The sequence below is a fragment of the Calypte anna genome, chromosome 4 (genome assembly GCF_003957555.1).
Source record: "Calypte anna isolate BGI_N300 chromosome 4, bCalAnn1_v1.p, whole genome shotgun sequence".
In the NCBI taxonomy this organism is placed as follows: Eukaryota; Metazoa; Chordata; class Aves; order Apodiformes; family Trochilidae; genus Calypte; species Calypte anna.
The window spans coordinates 1790272-1810723 of NC_044247.1; the positions used below are offsets into that span (position 1 = coordinate 1790272).

General features: G+C 42.1%; 1 protein-coding gene across 1 annotated transcript; it reads left to right on the plus strand.

Moving 5' to 3' along the window:
- The first annotated feature begins 374 nt into the window (after nt 1–374).
- IDS (iduronate 2-sulfatase) lies at nt 375–9636 on the plus strand. Its single transcript, XM_030449047.1, has 9 exons — nt 375–496; nt 1410–1546; nt 2593–2770; nt 3622–3710; nt 4934–5134; nt 5713–5883; nt 6534–6660; nt 8160–8333; nt 9027–9636. The coding sequence occupies exons 2-9, from the start codon at nt 1415–1417 to the stop codon at nt 9527–9529; spliced, it is 1575 nt and encodes a 524-aa protein (XP_030304907.1). The 5' UTR covers nt 375–496; nt 1410–1414; the 3' UTR covers nt 9530–9636.
- The last annotated feature ends 10816 nt before the right edge of the window (nt 9637–20452 follow it).

Here is a 20452-nt window from a genome sequence, read left to right on the forward strand (position 1 = left end):
TGGGAAGGAAAGGAAACAACTATCAGGGTGCCATGAAATACTCCCTTTCTCAGGGAGCTCTTGCGGTAACTGCCCAGGGACACCGGGAAAGACTGAACACGGCCGAGAACCGAGGCTCTGCCCCGGCCCCGCTGCCGCCTCCACAGCCCCGTCCGGCTGCGCCCTCCCCGCCTCCTCCTCAGCCGCCTCCGGGGCTCCCGTGCGGGCTCACGGCGCCACCGTGTGGGGGGCTCGGGGAACAGCGGCCTCCAGCCTGCGTCTGGAAGCCGATGGGACCGGGGCGGGTTAAAACCCGGCACTGAGCCTGCACCGGCCCCTGGGGAGGGCTGGCCGGCCCTGGCCCTGCCCCTATTTCTGCCTGCTGGCTGGGCGATGGCTGCCGCTGTAGTATCCGCTTGGCTCTGCCTCTGCCTGCTGGGGCTTCCCCGCCTTCCCTTTGCCTCGGGGGTGGCGGTGACCCGTCGGCTCCGCAGCGGCGGTGCGGCCGGGCCCAGAGGTGCGGCGAGGCCATGGGTGGGGCTGGGTGTTGCGGGGGTCCGGGATGGGTTGGTTGCGGGGCGCTGGGTGGAGCTTCCCTGTCCCGCAGCGGCCCTGGGGCTGTGCGTGTGCGTGTGCGTGTGCGTGTGCGTGTGCGTGTCTGTGTCTGTGTCTGTGTCTGTGTCTGTGTCTGTGTCTGTGTCTGTGTCTGTGTGTCTGTGTCTGTGCGTGTGTCTGTGCGTATGTGTGTGCGCGGGGGGGGGGTGCGGGGGGCTGCCCGCCGGCCCCGGAGACTCCGGGGTTCGCCCCGCGCAGCGCTTCCGCGGAGCTGCGGCTGCCGCTGGAGAGGTTGTTGGAGCTGAAATCCTTCAGGAGTTTGTACGCTGTTTGTTTGGGCAGTAAGGCAACTCTGCGGCTTAAGAGGGCGTTTTGAGGAGTGTGTGTGTGTGTGAGGAGTTTTGTGTTAAGGTTTTCTTCTTATCTGCTCGGTGCAGGGTTATGTAGTGTGGCAGTGCCTGGTCTTTATCTCTGGTTTAACTCCTCTCTCCAAGCTCGTAGGCTGCGGAGTTCAGTAGTGGCAAGAATTATAAAACATCTCTTTTATGTCACGTTTTCTGCACCGGCTGAAGAAAATACCAGGAAGGAAGCAATCCTAGTAAGGGAAGTGAGAACCCTTCTGGTTCTGGCCAGGCCAAATTATTTGTATAATAATTAATATTATTTACATTTAAATTTATTTTAAAAAATATTTCTGTAATAAATTTGAATTCCTGTATGCTGGAGGAATTCATCCCAGTATTTACACTTTCATTCAAACATACTTAATATTCTTGTGGATTTTTTGGGTATATTTCAGAGTTAAGAACTGATGAAGAAGTCTGTAGAGTAGCCTCTGGTTACTCTAATATATATTCCTAATCTTTTCTTCATAGGTGGTATGAATGTCCTGTTTATAGTTGTGGATGATCTGCGTCCTGTTTTGGGCTGTTATGGAGATAAGCTTGTGAAATCTCCAAACATTGATCAACTTGCTTCTCAAAGTATTGTGTTCAGCAATGCATATGCACAGGTGAGATAAATAGCTTAATAAAGATGTTTTTCTAGTCAAAAAATGACTGGTTTTATCACAGTAGGTGCTAGGTAGACCAAAGCAAGTGTTTATTAATCCGAAGTATTTTTAGCAGAAAATAAACGGTTGGTCTAAACTATACTGTGTGAACCTATATTTAGGTGAGAAAAACGAAAATAGGGCATTTGAACAGTGATATTTGTGTGGCTTTTGGATGAGTGTAATGCCACTCCAGCATTTTCACTGTCAGCAGGAAAATGATCCTTAAAAATGCTGTTTTACCAAATTAGCATTCTTCTTTTCTACTGTGTATAAATGATTTTTTTACTTTCTTTTTTCCTTTTGAGGTAATCTATCTATAGACTTTCATGAAGGATCAACTTCTCTTAAATACAGGATTCAGAATCACTCTTAAATACAGGATTCAGAATCCTCACTACTTGTTCTTTACTTGAATACTTTGCACAGGATCCGTTCATTCCCAAATTTCTCTCTGCTGAGAAATTAGAATGACTTTAATTCTGACAAGGGATTAGGACTTTGAAGCAAGAACTCTTGGTTTTGGCCAATCTGAAACAGAATTGATGAAGCCTTTTGACCAGAAGTAGGACCTTCTGTAAGTTCATCCTTTTCATTATTCTTAAGGCAGGCCAGATCAAGTAGATTTTGGGCTTTTTTCAGCACAGTCCATCTGCCTCATCAGCTTAATTCTGTGTGAGTGTGAACTGCTAGATATTAAAAGCAGAATCTTTAATGCAACCTGATTTTTTTTTTTTTTGCTTTAGGTTTTACATAACAAAAGCTTTTGGTACTTAGGAATTGCTTATTTGAGGAAAAGTTATAGATAGGTCAGTGTATGTCTTGCTGAAAGCTTGCAGTTGGGAATTGATATTCTTAATAAGGATGCTGTCCAGTGTAGCTTGAAATGATATGAAACACTTCCACTGCAGTTCCTGAGCCTTCTGATGTCTTGCCCAGTTCCTGCATGTGTTCTTTTGGTCTGAATTGGTTCTTTTTTGGTTTTTTTTTGCTGGCTTTCTCCTCAGCAAGCTGTGTGTGCTCCCAGCAGAGTGTCATTTCTGACTGGTCGCAGACCTGATACCACCCGGCTGTATGATTTCTATTCCTACTGGAGAGTACATGCAGGAAACTATTCCACCATGCCCCAGTACTTCAAGGAGAATGGCTACACGACCCTGTCTGTGGGGAAAGTTTTTCACCCTGGTATGGTTTGAATTATCATTTGCTTAACATACACACACTTAACAAATGTTTTCCCTAACAGACTTCATCAGTGAGTATCAACTGTGTGACTCTTGTCTGTGTTGACAACCTCAGTTGTCATGATAAGCCAGATTATTCAATGATTTTAATTGTAGAATGATTTAAAATTTTACTTTAAGGTGTTAGAGATGAGATGTTAGATGCTTCTTATACTATATAAGTATATATACTATATTTTCACATCTTGTCTAGGGATTGTGGGAATAGAAGTCTAACAGTCTGAAAATATATCTGGAAGTCAGGTGTCTGCTGAAGATAAAATCACTGAACAGCCTCATTGTCCTGGTTCTGTATAGATGTGTTTTGTGTCTATCTGGATCAGGAGACATAGAGTGTAAGTCTAATATTACCAATTAAATAGGAAATTAGTTCATTGTTTAAAAAGAAATAACATAACTAGGCTGAAAAATACACTTAATACTGAACCTGTGTTTGGTAGCTCGTGAGGATATGTGAACTATGAGTTCATAGTAAAGCTAGTTAAGGATTTACACAAAGACTTATTAATTCTGGGTTTTGGTAGTTTTTTTTGTTGATGTTTGCTGAAGATAAGGCTCTTCAAGAGTCTTGGGCTTCCCACACACCAGTAAAAAGTGCATTTCAGGTATAAATATCTGTCTTACACTTCGACTTTTATTTCTTGTTTTTCCTCTTTCTCAGTTTTCAAAGAGAATTTGAAATGTTTCTTCATTTAGCATATTAAAAACAACACAATTGAAAGCAAGTTAAACCTATATTTGAGCTCTTCCTGGTTCAGTGAACTAAATTTTTGATGTTTTTGCCCTTTTCAGGGGTTTCATCCAATTACAGTGATGACTACCCATACAGTTGGTCTGTTCCACCCTTTCATCCTTCAACTGAAAAATATGAAAATTATAAGGTGAGGGGGATCTGTGGTACCCTAACACTGAAAGGTTTTCAGGAAATGACCAAGTCCTTTGTGTCATACAACATACAATATACAGTGTGAGACTTTTTTTGAGACTTCAGCCTTATGTAGGGAATCAGCCACTTTGAGTTTTTGTTTCTTAGTTTTCTAAAAGAAAGCTTCTCCCCTCAGTTGTGTGTCAGGTCAATTTGTGGGTCTATCCTGAAGATATTTCAGTATTTCTGAATTAGTATTTGGAAATCTTTGGCTGCTGAGTGCTCACAAGAAAAGGTGATCATAATTTGTGTCCACATCATCAATTCCTTCATCTGAAAAGTGTGCTTGTCAAATTTCCATGCTAATCTTGCTCTGCTTAGTGGATGAAGGGACATTGCCAGGAGGCTTGGGGAACTTAATTTAATAAGGAGCTCAGGGCTGAACAGGTGAAGGTCATAAGTAAATAACCTTTAAATAATAGGATACACTTTTCTAGAAATGTTTGTTACTCATGAAGTGTGGACCAAAAAAGTGCTTTATGTTTATACAAACATTTCAATAAGGTGCTGGAATCTCTACACTGCAAAGCTGAGAGCTCAGGCCATGAGGTTACAGCCAGCCTTGCTTTGTTCTTGTGTTTGCTGTTGAAAACACTTGTTTTAACAGCAGCTGTATTTGCATCCATGACATAGTTTTTATGTTCATTTAGCAGCTCTCCCAAACACCCTGCTGAGGCCACCTTTTCCTGGCAGGCATTCAGTCTAATTTATCTTTCTTCACTAATTATACATCAGCCAGTGCTGGCATTTGCTCAGAAGCTGTCAGTAGCTTGCAGGCCACTTGCTATGAGGTCTTGGGATCAGAAGGAGTAAAAATACATTTATATAGTGTAACCACAGTCTGCCTTTTTGCCAGTAGATCAGAGATTCTATTAATCATGGAATCTGTGTGTTTTCCCATATGACCACGTTCAACCTTCTGCTCAGCTTTAGAGAGAATTCGGCTTTTCCATGGACATGGAAGTTGGATTCTTCAGCTCCTGAAGCTGTCTGCTCAGTCATCAATGTACTAGACACCTTTTGTATGCATAAAATTTGTTAAATTCCTTTATGTAACCAAGTCTTTTGCTAGTAGTAGGATTGAGAAACCAATTGGTTTGAAAGTAACAGAACAGAGGATTTCTTCTTTGCTTTTACTGAAGTAAAGTTAACTAACTAATTATTTTGTCTTTTTTAAAGACTTGCAGGGGAAAAGATGGAAAACTTTATGCTAACTTGGTGTGCCCAGTGGATGTGACAGAAATGCCCAGTAGTACTCTGCCTGATATACAGAGCACTGAAGAGGCCATACGTTTACTTAATGTTATGAAAACCAAGAAGCAGAAATTCTTCCTGGCAGTTGGTTACCACAAACCACATATCCCACTGAGGTACCCTCAGGTAAGAGAACTGGGGCCTGCAGTGAAAGGAACTTAGGCAGCCATTGCTATTGCTTTTCAAAGCTATTTCTACAACTTGCTAGTGTTTCTAGAAAGCAAGCTTCAAAACAGCCTTTATTTGGTGTAGCTTCAACAGTTGCCTGTGTTGCATTTCAGAATGCTTAATGAGGATGAGTTGTGATGACCCAGCCAGGATTCTGCCACTGTAATAGTGATACTGCATGGAGCTTGGTGGAGTATGACATGGGACCTTACGAGATCTCATACTCTACTGCCTGTTTTAGTTGGTGGCAACACTTCTACTCATTTCAGAGGAACTTATGTTGGGCCTTTTATTTCAGCTTTGAGATACAGGAAGCTGGTTTTAGGTACTTACTGACATGGTGTTTTTCAAGAATTGGCTGGGGCTTAACAGTGTAGTATTGTTACCTTTTACATGCTGGAGGAGGTGGAGTGAAGCCTTGTGAACTGTAAGAATATTAAAAGGCCATGCAAGGGGAAACAATTGCTGTTTTACAACACAAAGTCTACAATAGATCTTAAAGTTGAGGGCAGCCTTTCTGTGTTTGTATTGTAAAGGAATTTCAGAAGTTGTACCCCTTGGAAAACATCACATTAGCCCCAGATCCCTGGGTGCCTGAGAAACTGCCTTCTGTGGCATACAACCCCTGGACAGATCTCAGACAGAGGGATGATGTGAAGGCATTAAATGTTAGCTTTCCTTATGGACCACTTCCAGATGATTTCCAGGTAAGCTGCCAGTAGAGTGCATTGAAGTCAAACCACCCTGTTCAAATGCACGAGCAATTGGCTGCTCTAAGATGTTCCTGGGTATTCAACAACTGACAGTTTGCAACTTTTATTAATTCCTTGTCCTGGGAAGTCACCTCTAGCTTTGAGGCAAACCTTCACTGTATTTGCAGTCAGGCTAGTCAGGGCAGGGAGGGGGAGATCAGCTATCAGCTATCAGTCATGGTGTGGATGCTTCTAGTTTGTGTAAGTAAGCAGCTACCAATGTCATGTTTGCTTTCACTACCTGAATCTATTTTTCTGTTTTAAGCCACCACTGAGTTTATCTTATGCAAGGTTTTCTTCTGCTTTCTAGTGCTTACACCAAAGTAAGGTGCACTGGCTGGACCCAGAGAGAAGCAGAACTGATTGATTTTCAGCATCTTGCTTGAAAGAACTTCTGGCAGATACCATTTTCTAATTGCTTCCTCCCTGTTTACCTTTTCTGGGGCATTAATCAGGATACAGACACTTTAAAAATAAAGCTTTACAAGTAAAATCCTTTAGTCCCTTCCCTTATGCAGCTACCCAACAGTATTTCTGCGTGTGTGTCAGGGGAAAAGCTAATTTTGTCCTTTTTTTCCCTTCTCCCCCATTTCCTTGACTTGCAGCGTCAGATTCGTCAGAGCTATTATGCAGCAGTTTCCTACCTGGATACACAAGTTGGCCTCCTTTTGAATGCTTTGGATGCTGTAGGACTGTCAAATAGCACAATAGTAGTTTTTACTGCTGATCATGGTAAGCATTTAAACGTTTCTCCAGCTCACTGTTAATAATCTCAGTGTGCAGCTCAGTGCTGGCCTAAGTGTGTGTTTGTGTGATGCACAGCAGAGCTACTGTGCCTTGTGTATATGGATATATTTTGTCTGTCTCAAACTGAAGGAACTGACACAGGCTTCTGTGCCTGCACAGTTCTGGCCTCCTGTTCTTTAATCAGGTTGAGAATTTGCTAAGGCACTGGGCTGAGCTTGCTGTATCCCCACCTCCTACCCAAGGAGTGACTTCTGCTGGGAAATGCACTGTGAAAGGATAGTGACTACTCCTCCCCCCTTATAAATTGTAGAGAGCCATCTGATACAGTGGGTGAGAGGCTTTCTCATTAACTGCCAAAGAGTGTTCTCTTGCACTTGACTTAGCTGCTTGCCCAGCATCTGGTGGGCTTCTGGTGGAAGCAGTATGGCTTCCACCTCATAACTGAGATCTTGCATGCTCTGAATCCTGGTGGTAAAGAATTGAATTTGAACTGTGGGACAAATACCTCAGGTATTTATTGTTTGTTTCAATACTCTAATATTCATTAAAATAACCCTCTGAGGATCCCTTTAACTGGGGGATGGCTTAGCTACAATTCCCAAATGACTTCACTAAATCAATTTAAAGTCATGTATTTAGTTATTTTGCCTTGACTTCTGTGAGTGTGTGTTTATGAAAAAGCCCTTGTGAGTTTCAGAGCAGTGGTATTAATACTTCTGGTACTAAAGTGACTCTAGATACTGCTTTTCACTTGCCACTTTGACTTGGACTTCCCATTGTAAATGGAATTCCTTTTTTCCCTGCTGAGGTTAACTGAACAGTTGATTTTTCCAGTACCATGGCTAGCAAAGTGATCCAAACAAATAATGTGTTAACCTAGCTGACACAGAGCTTGTTTTTCTTCCCCCCCAAAGTTAAATTGGGAATAACTGTGTCTGGAAGGAAGTCATGTTGGCATCTCCTCCAAGAGGAAGAGGAGAGGTAAAGTTTTTTGATCTCTAGTGCTTCCTCAGGGGGTAACATCCTGATCCAGCAGTCTGCCACAGATATCAGCTTTGGCTCCAGGGGATGTTCAGTTGCAGTGTTCACAGGAGTATTAAAGAGCTGGCAGGTGCCCAGAACTTAAATGGGTACTTTGTAGAATTGATCTGGAGACTTGCAGGCACTGTGACACACACCAGTTCTTCTTCTGCTCTTTTAATGCTGATTTCCTAATTCTAATCTAGAATAGGAGAAATAAGGAAAGGTGTGTTATTTCCACAATAGAAGAGTACAAAGTTGCAAGATTCATCTAGCTGTTGAAATAGCTTTCATATTAGAGAAAAAGCTTGCTCTATTTAAATACAGCTTGTTATTTGTCTGTTAATGTAACCTTGATAACAGAATAGTGGCTTTCAACAACCACAATGGATTTACAATGAAAAATAAAGTGTTCCTAAGTTACAACCTGGCATCTGCTCTGAATTGTGTTCTTTTTCATCTAGGATGGTCCCTGGGAGAACATGGTGAATGGGCAAAGTACAGCAATTTTGATGTTGCTACCCGTGTGCCACTGATGTTTTATGTCCCAGGAATGACATCACCCTCTGTTAATCAAGGAGAGAGGGTCTTCCCCTACCTTGACCCTTTTAGTCATGATTTAAGCTTGGTACCTCAAGGTAAATTTCCAGTATTTCATTTTTCTGTTTGCAGTGGATGTATGTAAGGAGAAGTGGTGATGTAATGATATTTGCCTACAGTCAGCTTGAGTCATTGACTGTGCTTCTTGTACTGATGTGGAACGAAGTGGTGGAGGGAATTCTTGGGCATAAACTTTTCCTTTTGTTAGATCTGCTTTAATGGAAGCAGCTAGATGTCTGTGTTAACACTGCAGGTGGTTTATTTTTGTGTAGTGTAGATGCCTGAAAGTATACTTGACCTACCTTTTGTAGTGGCAGCTGCTGTCTTTCCAACAGCAATTAGTTGAACATTCTTTGCCTAGCATGTGTACTTCAAATGGTGGCATTGGAAACTGTTTTGATGGAGGCACTTACAGTGAAGTATTGACACTCAAATTTGATTTGTCATTCAGAATAGTTGGCTTTCAAAGTAAGGAATATTACTGTCTTGGAGGCTGCACATCTGAGAAAAATGCAAAAAATAAATTAAAAATACATCATAAATGCATAAACTGGCATCTTCAGAGCTGACTGCCACACCGTAAATTAACTTGATTTTGTTACTCCTCAAATTCAGTACAAAGCACTTTCTGTAAAACACCTCCTTGGTTATTAGAATAAGTCTCTGAAGTGTTCTGCTCGTGTCTGTCAAGCCATCATGTTCCATAACTTGTGTTTTGATGTTTCTTCTAGGGCGAAGCAACAAAGTGGTTGAGCTTGTGTGTCTGTTCTCAACACTTGCTGAACTTGCTGGCCTGCAAGTTCCTCCTGTGTGTCCAGAGCCTTCATTTCATGTTGCACTGTGCACTGAGGGGTCCAGCATTGCCCAGTACTTTCCTGCCTCTGAAAAGGAAGTGGAGAAAGAGAAGGGTGGGTGTGACAGCCCTTACAGGTGTTCTAATGAAGAATCCTTTGCTTTTAGCCAATACCCCCGGCCTGCAGACACTCCTCAGTGGAACTCTGACAAACCAAGGCTGAAAGACATCAGAATCATGGGCTATTCCATGCGTACAATTGACTACAGGTACACTCTCTGGGTTCAGTTTAATCCTAACAATTTCAGTGCTGATTTTGAGAATGTCCATGCAGGAGAGTTGTATGTGATGAAGACTGATCCAAACCAGGATGATAATGTCTATAACAATATGTCACATGGTTGTTTTTTTAAAAAAATGCTTGACTTCATGAAGCACTAGGGTTCAGAAACTTCTTTCTGCATGTTCTTGCAACTGAAATAATAATTTTTTTGTATAGAACCTTTCTGTTGTACAGAAAACACTTGAATTAAATTAAAATCCTGTTTTTATCAAAGCACTGGCAATTGCCTTTGTCTTGCTACATTTTTTACATTGAAGTAGAGTGAACTTCTGCAGTTGTGTTTTCAAGCACAGGGTCACAACACTTCTGAAAAAGCCACAGAGGGCATGCAGACCCATACTGTGAAGCATTTCTGTTGTCTTCTGTTCTGTAGTGACTGAAGAGCTAAAATTCATTGTCTCTGCAGAAACTGGTAGAGTGAAAAGTGGAAAAAAAAAGCCTTCTGTGTTTGTAAGGCTGTGCAGAGAATGGGTGTCAGTAAACAGGTCCTGAACACTTCAGCTGGGAGACTTGTAGCTGGAGTGGTCAAGGAAGTGTCTGAGGGTGGTGAAGGACTGAGGTGTCTGCTGTCACCAGCTTTAGCTCTGACTAGAGCTAAAAGAGAAAAAAATGTTTAATTCAGAATACAATTATTTTACAGAAAAGCTTTCATTTGGAGATTCATGTTTCTTATCATACAGGGGAGGATCAGAATTTTTAATTAACATCTAAGAAATGAGTGCTTTTCATCACTGAAACACTGAAGACTGAGGGGTTAAGGTGTTTTTCATGAGGATTGGTTCAATTAGCCCCCAAGGTGAAAAGACATGGAAGCTTTTAATGGTTGTAGCTTGCTGGTTGCTGTAGTTGCTGAACTGCTTATTGCACTTAAGGGTTGTCACATCCAGTGACAGAAAGTTGGATGTTTGCATTCTTGGATGCTAGGTGGGGCTTGGCAATCCTGGTTTTGGACAAGAATAGCTAAAAGCCTCACATTTAGTTTTAGGTCTAGTATGGCATTTAGCAAAACAGGATGCTGATAAGGAGATTTCCATATGGCCAAATGGATTACAATAAATGTTTGTGGGCTTGTATCTAAGAAAAATGGTTTTGCTCAGTATTTACATGCTATCTGTGCATTGTGCTCACAGCCATGAAGTACACTGCTCAAGGGTGATGGCAGTAATTTGTGTTGTGTTCTATTAGCTACTGGATTTCTGCAGTTCTGTCTTGGTGATCCAGGCACTCAGAGTTTGTACTATAACAGATGAGGGTTTGATCAGACAGTGCTGACTCCTACTTTCCTCAAGGAACTGCTCCAATTCCTGCAAAAAGAAAAAGCCAGCTGTTACTTGTCTTCCTCAGAAAAATTGACTTTAATATCCTAGAAAAGCCACAGACATAACTTTTTATTTCATTAAAATCCATGTGACAGTCTTATTCCTAATTAATATAGAGATACCCAGCATGAATCTGATTCCCTGCTAGAAGACAGCAGTTATTTAGTGCCTTGAACTCAATTGGAAGAATATATTTCTTACAAGCTTGTAACTTATTTTACACAGCCCTAGATGCTGTGTGTGTGCTGTAGCATTGTTATTCCTGATGAAAACATATTTTCCCCCCTCACTTATGCATCTATACTCAGATCATCAGCTGGTGTGGAATACCACAGATGCATGTAGCAGATTCATTGAAGCTCTACCAATTCCACACTGGTCAAAGGTGGTTTTTGTTGAGAACAGTGCCAGGCAGGGATCTGGAGTCTGCAGCCAGAGCTAATCATATCTCTGACACACTTTTCTGCCAATGAAAGTCAAATATTGGGAAAGTTATTAGGGGGGATGTATTAAATCATTAAGGATTAATCTAAATTTCCTCTATGCTAGGTCAGTAATACAAAAATTGATCTAGTGAATGGATATCATCTTAGACTTGGCTACCTGAGCCTTGCATTTTGTTCTGCTAAAACACCTGTATAAAAACCCAAAACTTTTTTTGGGGGACTTAAAATTATAGCATGTAGATACATTTTTGGGGAACTTATTTTCATGAAATCATTCTTGTACATACCTTGCCCTAAGTTTCCCATCACTTCAGGCTATTTAATTGTTCAAGTAGAGGTAAGAGTCCTGGTGCTATGTGATGAGTATTTTTTTTTTTCCTCAAGTCATTTGCTTTGTGTTGGAAGGGAAAAGCTGCCCTTGACCTTTCTTAATCAAAATCTAGTAATCTTTTAGGGAGACACAAACCAGAATTGTCTCTTGACAGCCAGTGAATCAAGACTGTTATCCCTGTGTTCAGGGCAAGGACATTCTTGGATAATGGCAGAAGCAGCTGGGCTGGCCTGCCATCCACTTAGCACCTTCCCAGCATTTGCCTTCTGCCTGCAGTTGAGGAATAATGCTTTGAGGCATTGCAGTAAAAAGAGCTTTGCTCTTACAAGTGTTATGGGAATTAGTTTTGTTAAGCAAGTGGAGAAAATGGGAGAAGGCCATGATGCTTCTGGAGAGGATGTGGGCTTTGCTAGGCTGAGCAGCCTCCACTGGAGAACAAAAGAGCTTAACAGGAGCAATAAAAGTAAAGTGCTCTTGTGAACAGCCCTCTCTCTAGAGGGAAGAGGGTGCAAGCCAAGCATCAGGAAATAAATGAGATGCCAGTGCTGACCTTATTTCTCAGGATGGCACCAGAACAGCTGGAAGAGCAGCGTGATGCTGCAGCATCAGCAGGAATTGTTACCTGGGGTACATGTCTGGAGAGATCCCACTGGGGACCAGAGAAGCCGTGGTAAGCACTTGACACAAAGCAAAGTAATAAACAGGCCCCTGTTAATAAGCTAATGTACAGCAGTGATTAAGCAATGGAATTAAAATTTTGGTCTCTGAACAGCTGTACATCTGTCAGTCACGACTCATGACATTCTTTCTAGTGTGTAGATACACATCCTAAAATCAAAGTTTTTCAAAGCAAAGTAAAAATGAGACTATGTACAAAGTGGAAGCAGTAGGAATCTTTAGAACACTGAGGCAGCTGTGTGTTGGGTGTGCTTTGCAATGCTGTGCTTGAATGTTTATGGCATGCTGTTTGCAAAGGAAAGATTTGGGTTTAATTTCAGGCCTGCTGTGCACACTGGAGGGTATGGAAATGCTGGAGCTACACCCTGTGCTCTGCAACAGATGGGAGCCCCCCCTTTGGCCTGTGCTTTGTGCTTGCTGGGGGAAAATGGGGTACATTTGGAATTAATTGCTGTCTGTGTGACTTGCAAATGTGTTTGTGTGGTGAGACAGGCAGAGGCAGCTGTGTGTCCTGGCTATTGGTCAGATGCTACCTAATTAATCACCGGTGCACGTTAATTAGTTATTAGTGACTTGCTGCTGTGTTGTGTTGGGCAAGTGGAGTCCCCTGCTGGAACGAGTGTTCCACAACACCAAGGCTGGGATATAGAGATGCTGCTGCTATCAGGGATGTGTTTTAATTCCCAGTGCTAATGTGTATTTTCTCTGCTGGGCAGTAATGGCCAGAATGTCATGGCCATCACCCAGCTTTTGCAGGGCACTGTGCTCAGCTTACATTTCAGACCTCTAAAGCAGAGTCTTATACTGCATTTGGGAAGGGCCTGGTGGCTGCAGCTGATTAGGTCCTTCATTGAATGTGGATTTTTTTTTTCCCCCCTGTTGTGGATACTTAGCACTCAAATGTGAAACACTACATAAAAAATGAAATTGCCCTCTTGGTAATTAGTTTTTCCAGCACTTTACAGTTTTCTAGGCTATAGACCTTGCTTTTCACATCAGAAGCTCCCAGCCAAGTTAAGTCTGTCTCTGTATTTGACATCCTGGTTAATGAAAATTATCTTCAGATCTGCATGGGTGGATCTTGACTCCTGTGTTCTTCTCTGCCTACATCCAAAGATCTCCTTTAAAAGTCTGTGGGAGTTCTGCTTATGAAAGTAGATGGAATGCCAGTGTCAGGGTCTGCTGTACGAAGCAGCAAAAGGCCCTTGCATTTTGTCCTCTGTTTTTAACACTTGGTTCAGTCCTGAGTCACAGAACATGTAGTGTAACAAGGCAACCAGGTGCCAGTAATTGCCAGGGAGTGAGCATGAGCTTGTGTCAAGCCCACCTGTGCCTAATTAGGGTGGGCCCCCACTGCTCATGCGCATGAGCACCACCCTAATTAGGCACAGGTGGGCTTGACACAAGCTCATGCTCACTCCCTGGCAATTAGTGGCACCTGGTTGCCTCGTTACACTACAGAACATTTTTATCCAGCAGTCTGTGAAGGCCTCAACTATAATGAAGCTTTGAGTAAGCAAGGACATACTGCAAAGTTTTTGCTGTTTCTATAGGTAACAGATATATAGATAACATCTATATAGATAACAGACTGAAGCAGCAGAGAGAAAAAGAACAGCAAGATGTAATGAACAGTGAAATCAGGTATAAAGCCATGATCTGAAAGATTAGGATCCAGCAAGAAGATAGAACAGTAATCTAAAGAGAGCAAGACTGGAAAGGGAAATATTTCATATCTCTGATTTTAGGCACTGCAGACATCCAAGGGTACTCAGGTCTTCCTGTTTCTGCTCTAGTTTATTAGTGTATTCTAGGTATAACATCTGTAACCTTTGGACATGTTGTGATTGACTGAACAACTTCTTCTGAAATTATCTCTGAAGGACTCACTTTTGTGTATCTTGAATATCTACTTCTGTGACTTTGTTCAAAGCCTACTCAATGTGGCATTAGCCACGTATTCAAACCCCTTACTCTTTAGTTTTTGTCCCAATGCCTTATTAGAAATGAGATCTTTAATTTCTAGTCTGTTGTACACTTGTGCTGAATATTCCAAGTTTACTGTGTAAGCGAAGAGCATTTACCTATAGGTTACATATTCCTCATTCCACCTTGGCCAACCTACACTAAATATTTAGGAGATCTCTGGGCTGGTTTTCTCTCGGGCAGCTCACTGAAGCTGCTTGGTGAAGTGGCCACAAATGAAGTCAGAGTCTGCTCATGCTTCAGGGCTGTGTGGGGTTGCAAGTGTAGCTGCCAGTCTTAGGAACAAGGTCTTATTTATCTTCCTAGAGTCAAAGCATGCCAGGTTGGAAGGGACCTCAAGGATCATCTGGTCCAACTTCCTTGGCAAGAGGAACTAGAGAAGATGGTCCAGCCACCTCCCTGTGCAGCTGAATCTGAGAAGTATCCAGTGGTGGGGAATCCATCACTTTGCTGGGGAGATTATTCCAGTGGCTGATTGTTCTCACTGTGAAAATTTTTCCTCTTCTTTCCAGTTGGAATTTGTACCTGTTATCCCTTGCCTTTTCCATGTGGCTCATTGCAGAAAGGGAGTCTCCATCTTTGTAGCTGGCCTCTAAATATTGGAATATGGTGATGAGCTTTCCCATAAGCCTTGTTTTCTCCAGGCTGAGCAAACCCACTTCTCACAGCCTTTTTTCATCCTTTCATCCTCTTCATGGCCCTTCTCTGGACCTTCTTCAGCTTGTCCACATCTTTTTTGAATAGCAGGGATCAAATTCCAGGTGTGGCCTGGCAAGTGCTGGGTGGAGCTGGATGATGACTTCTTTGTCCTTGCTGGCAGTGCCCTTGTTGATGCCACCCAGCATCCTGTTGGCTTTTTTTGCTGCAGCAGCAGCATTCATATTGAGCTTCTTGTCCTCAAGGGCCCCCAGGTAACTTTCCATGCACTCTGTGCATCTATCATGTAGATCCCATCCTGTGCTTCACTCCTGGGTTATATTTTTCCAGGTCCAAGACCTTACATTGTCCCTGATGAACTTCCTAAGGTTCTTGTTAGCCCAGTCTTCCAGCCTGTCTTCCTGCTCTCCCTTCTGAAGTGTCCACTTCCCCACTCAGTTTAGGATCATCTGCAAGCATCAGATCTGCAAGTGCATCTCAGTGCACTTGATCTGATCTTTTGCAGAGACTCTGAGAGCTGGCTGAGTATCATCTGACTGCAGTCTTTTTTTTTTTTTTTTTGTCAAGAAAATGTTTATTTTATTAAATCAAACTGTTTTCTGTAGAGAGATTGCTTTTGTGACAGCTTTATTGAAAATTTTCCTTTGATTAGACCAGGGAATTTTTCTTCAATTTTATTTCTGTGTTTATTATATTGTATAATCTTGACATAATATAAAAGGATTTTATAACAAATGAGAATGCAATTACTTTGTGAAAATGATATAGTCAAATAAAAAAATTTTGACCTCAGAAAGAAAGTGTTGACCTTTGTGGAAATGCCTCATTGCACAACTGTCAACTCAAGTTCTTAAACCAGAATTTTTTCTAATTTTTGTCTTCAGGAAGACCTCAAAATATTGGCAACAAGAAAATAATGGAAAAATGCCCATTCATGCAGCTTCTCCTGGTATTAAAAATGTCAGTGGCAGTCTGGCTCCACTAATAATTATTCATGTTAGCAGTGTTGAAGGCTGGAGTTGGGTTTGGGCTGTTCCTGTTTGCTCTAGAATGAGAATGGTGTCTGTGCCTCAGGCCTCATGGGAGAGGAGCAGTCAGGGAAGGTTCCTGCCCTTTTTTTTACAAATAGGGGATTCCAGCCTAGAAAGGTGGAATTTTTACTCAAGATTGGACAAGAATTGCCAGCAGACATGGACCTAAAAGGACACTGATTCCTTTCCTGGTGCTTTCAACCTGGGCTGTAAAGACTGGGTACCCAACTGGTAACTCTTACGTGAAAAATGGAGCAGCAGCTTCTTTTTCTATTTCCTCTCCCACCAAAAACCTTTGTACTGCCTCTAAGGTTCACCCCAACACTGCTGCCCAAAGGATGCTCTTCCCTCTCCTCCTTCCTGGGAGCCCTGGATCCACAGCCCCTGCCTAGAGAACTGCAGTGAGTTTTAAGCAGGGCTTTTCCTTCCAACAGATTGCCTAATAAAAGGGCAAATATTGATCACATGTCTGGAAAAAGTTTGTTTTGATCTCTATGTCTGCTATTCCAGCTTTAAAGAACAGAGCCTTTTCTGAAATATTTTCCTGGTAATAGAATTAGGATTTAATTCCTTGAAGACAAATCTTGGCAGGTCTGAAGTGTGTAATATCTGTCCTTGATTGAACCTGCAGCCTGGCTTAATACTTCCCATGTTTTCCTGTTTTCAAAGTGAATTTGATCTTGTGCTGAAGGAAATGCTCCTCTTTACTTGAGCCCTCTTGACTATTTCACAGCAAGAAGGATGTGATCCATTACTTAAGGAGCCCTCATTACATGCAGCTGTGGGATACTCATCTTTTTCCTTTATCTGCTCTGCTGGAAAACTTGGATACTTTGTTTTACTAAACAAAATCAAGGTCAGGGATGTTAAAAACAAATAGGTTGGCTTATTGAACTTGATAGTATAATAATTTTCTTGTCACCAGCCTTAGCTTTTCTTTGCTGAAATAAGATTAGCACAGATTAAAGCTATTTATTTTGGAAGTATAGCAATCTGGGCAGGGAGGCTGTGATGGGTTTGCTTTAAATGTGTCTTCATAGCTCAAGAATTTGCAAACCCTCATTTGTTTGAGGATTATTTGTTTCTGTAACTCTTACTCTGCCTGAAGTTACTCCTTTCCTTCGTGGGAACACCTCAAATATCTTCTGTATTTGTTCCATGTTGCTCTATTAAGGCAGTGATGCTCTTTCTAGTGTAAATGCATGCAAATGAGATCAGATTTTTTCTAAGTGATGTCATGTCTAAGGATTCTTAATACCCTGTGAAACAAGTAAGTGCTAACCTTCATTTACCTTTATTAAATACAGATACGTCCTGACCTAGTAAAGCCCTAAGATGGGCACTTAAGTACATTTCTAGTCAGTAAAACACTTAAGTGTGTTAGCTAAGTGTGTGTTTAAATTGTTGAACAAGTGCCAGAAGTGTCATCCCAGTGCTGTTGCTACTAAAAGCAGCCAGATCTGCCTGGGAGGGTAAGCTGAGTATTAGTAAGATTTATTTTTCTGCTAGGAAAAAAAAAATATCTTGGTGCTCTGTGTTTTCAGGTCAGTTCAATTCTCAGGAAGGTATTTGGTTTACATGGCAAGGTTCTGTTAGCACAGGATGGAATTTCTGTGCTCTTTAGGCTTCATAAAGCTCCCTCATCTCTTTTGCATCTCTCCCTTCTCTCTCTCTCTCATAAACTGTATCCACGTCTGGATTTCTCAAAATTCCTTGTATCTTTGATTGCAGATCAGTAACATTTTGCTTTCCTTGAGAGGTTTAAATGATTTCCAAGGTATTAAAACTAGAAACTCAGACACGCAAGCACATGATGTTCCTACATCAAATCTCACAAACCCCACATAAACCTTCCATCTGCTCTTCATGACCACGGCTTAAAGGAAGCAAAAGTCCTTCTGCTTTTCTCTTCTTTGCTAGGATTTTGTAATAGTTCTTCAGGTGGCATTTGGATTGCCAGGAGGTGAACATGAGCCAGCAGTGTGCCCAGGTGGCCAAGAAGGCCAATGGCATCCTGGGCTGGCTCAGGAACAGCGTGGCCAGCAGGTCCAGGGAAGGGATTCTGCCCCTGTGCTCAGCTCTGGTGAGGCCACAGCTTGAGTCCTGTGTCCAGTTCTGGGCCCCTCAGCTCAGGAAGGAGATTGAGGTCCTGGAGCAGGTCCAAAGGAGGCAACTGGGCTGGTGAAGGGACTCGAGCACAGACACTATGAGGAGAGGCTGAGGGAGCTGGAGGTGTTCAGTCTGGAGAAGAGGAGGCTCAGGGGAGACCTCATCACTCTCTCCAACTCCCTGAAAGGAGGTTGGAGCCAGGGGGGGGTTGGGCTCTTTTCCCAGGCAACTCTCAGCAAGACAAGAGGGCAGGGTCTCAAGTTGTGCCAGGGGAGGTTTAGGTTGGAGATTAGAAAGAATTTCTTTCTGGAGAGGGTGATCAGGCATTGGAATGGGCTGCCCAGGGAAGTAGTGGATTCTCCGTGTCTGGAGATCTTTCCGAAGAGCCTGGATGTGGCACTCAGTGCCATGGGCTGGGAACCACGGGGGGAGTGGATCAAGGGTTGGACTTGATGATCTCTGAGGTCCCTTCCAACCCAGCCAATTCTAGGATTCCATGAAGCAAAAGTCCTCCTGCTTTTCCCTTCTTTGTTAGGATTTCGAATAGTTCTTCAGATGGCATTTTCCTGTGTGGGAGCGGCTCTGCCCTGTAGTTCCAAAGCTCCTCGACTAGAGGTCAGTAACACATCAAAGAACAGGAGCCAGAAAATAGCTGTGGGGATACCACCAGACATTTTAGCATTTGAAATGAAGACCTATGATATAGTTAATCTTCATCAGCCATAAGTCCCTGAGGTAGGTGACCAGAGTAGTGGAATGTTTTCATTGCCTATTTTTAATATTTGGAAGAATGTTGGAAGTAGTGATTCCAAATTTAAAGCAATAACAAAAAATGTCACCCTTTTAATGTTGTTTATTCTCACTATGTAAGCTGCACATTTCTGTGTAATATACATGATTTAGAAAAAAAATCTGATTTCTGGGAGTTTTTTACTGCTAAATCTTTATATATATATTTATTTATATAAATCTTTATATAATCTCAGTTGCATTGGCAGTTTCTTTGCATGGTGCTTGCAAGAAAACATCAGTGTGTGAAGCAGAGGTAGTTAAAAAGAGATTACAAACAGGCTCCAAATCCGATTTATCATGTCCTTACAGCTTAATATACTAAAGAGCTAGTGTAGGTATGCTTAAAGGTAGAATAGAGTGTGTGTGTGTTTCAATTTACTTCTTAAAAAACCCTGTTCCTGTAATCAGTCAATTCTCTTTTTATTTCTGCTAACCTGTTCCTGCTTGGTGTTAGAGAAACTGGTCATCTGGACAATTAGAGACAATCTGGACAATTAATCTGCTCCAATTCATGGAGCAGCTCTTTCTCTTCCAGACACATTTCTTTGCAGGATGTCTTGAACTATGCTGCTATTTTAGTAGCAAAGTTGTTCAAATACATACACTGAATCATTCCTCATTAGAAGCAGGCACAAAGGATTCTGTTTGTATTCTTTCAGTGTGTCCTATCCTGAAAATACTCATTTCCTTTATCATGACTAATGCCATTACTGAGTGGTTTAGCTGAGATATTGAGTTCAGCTGTGTTCATCACTGTGATTAGTGCATTTGTCTCCAGCTAAAATGCTGATTCTTACTTGAATGCTGCAGTCCTAAGAGCTGTGCTCTAACTCTTTATGAAGGAGAAATTGCTGTTTCCCAGCTTTCTTGTCTCAGCTCAGTTGATTCTATTTTTTCCCCCTGCATAAACAACCCTAAGCCAAGACATTTCAATAGTTTTCTTACACAGGTCCTGTTTTCTTCTCTCACACCAGTTTTCTACCTGCAAGGTGCATTGTGATTTCTGCCAGATTTAGTAAAAGTTGAACCAGTCCTAGCATTTCTAGAATGTAAAGTATTAACAATTATGGTATGAATGGTGTAAGTGTAATGGAAAAGATCAAAAGGAGAGGTGCAAGCCTTTCCCAGAGTAATGGTGACCAAGAGTGATAGGGCTGCCACCAGGCCAGACCCCCAGGGTTTCACCAAGCTCATTGCAATCCAAAAATCTCTTACTGAAAATAAGAGAGTAAAGGTGTTTATGCTGCCTAATGCAAGTTTCTCATGAGTGAGCCAAAGACTTAATTTCAGCTGTATTCTGCACTTTGGCTCTGTTGTGTGGTTCCCTTCCCTTCCCTTCCCTTCCCTTCCCTTCCCTTCCCTTCCCTTCCCTTCCCTTCCCTTCCCTTCCCTTCCCTTCCCTTCCCTTCCCTTCCCTTTTCCCTTTTCCCTTTTCCCTTTTCCCTTTTCCCTTTTCCCTTTTCCCTTTTCCCTTTTCCCTTTTCCCTTTTCCCTTTTCCCTTCCCCAGCCTAAGAAATAACAAAACAGTCTCAGAGAGCTGTTTCTCAGTGCAAGCTGGTTCACAGAACAGAACAGAAAAGTTCACGGGGAACCTGTTGTGTAGGGGGAATTTAATTCCTGTTTGCATTAAGAAACTCTCAGTGTCATTTGAACAGAAATCCTGAAGATACA

Excerpts from the sequence above, each read along its gene's own strand:
- IDS (XM_030449047.1), top strand. The coding sequence starts at position 1,415 with ATGAATGTCCTGTTTATAGTTGTGGATGATCTGCGTCCTGTTTTGGGC. Across the intron at positions 5,884-6,533 it reads CACTTCCAGATGATTTCCAG|CGTCAGATTCGTCAGAGCTA; the intron begins GTAAGCTGCCAG and ends CTTGACTTGCAG. Across the intron at positions 6,661-8,159 it reads AGTTTTTACTGCTGATCATG|GATGGTCCCTGGGAGAACAT; the intron begins GTAAGCATTTAA and ends TTTTTCATCTAG.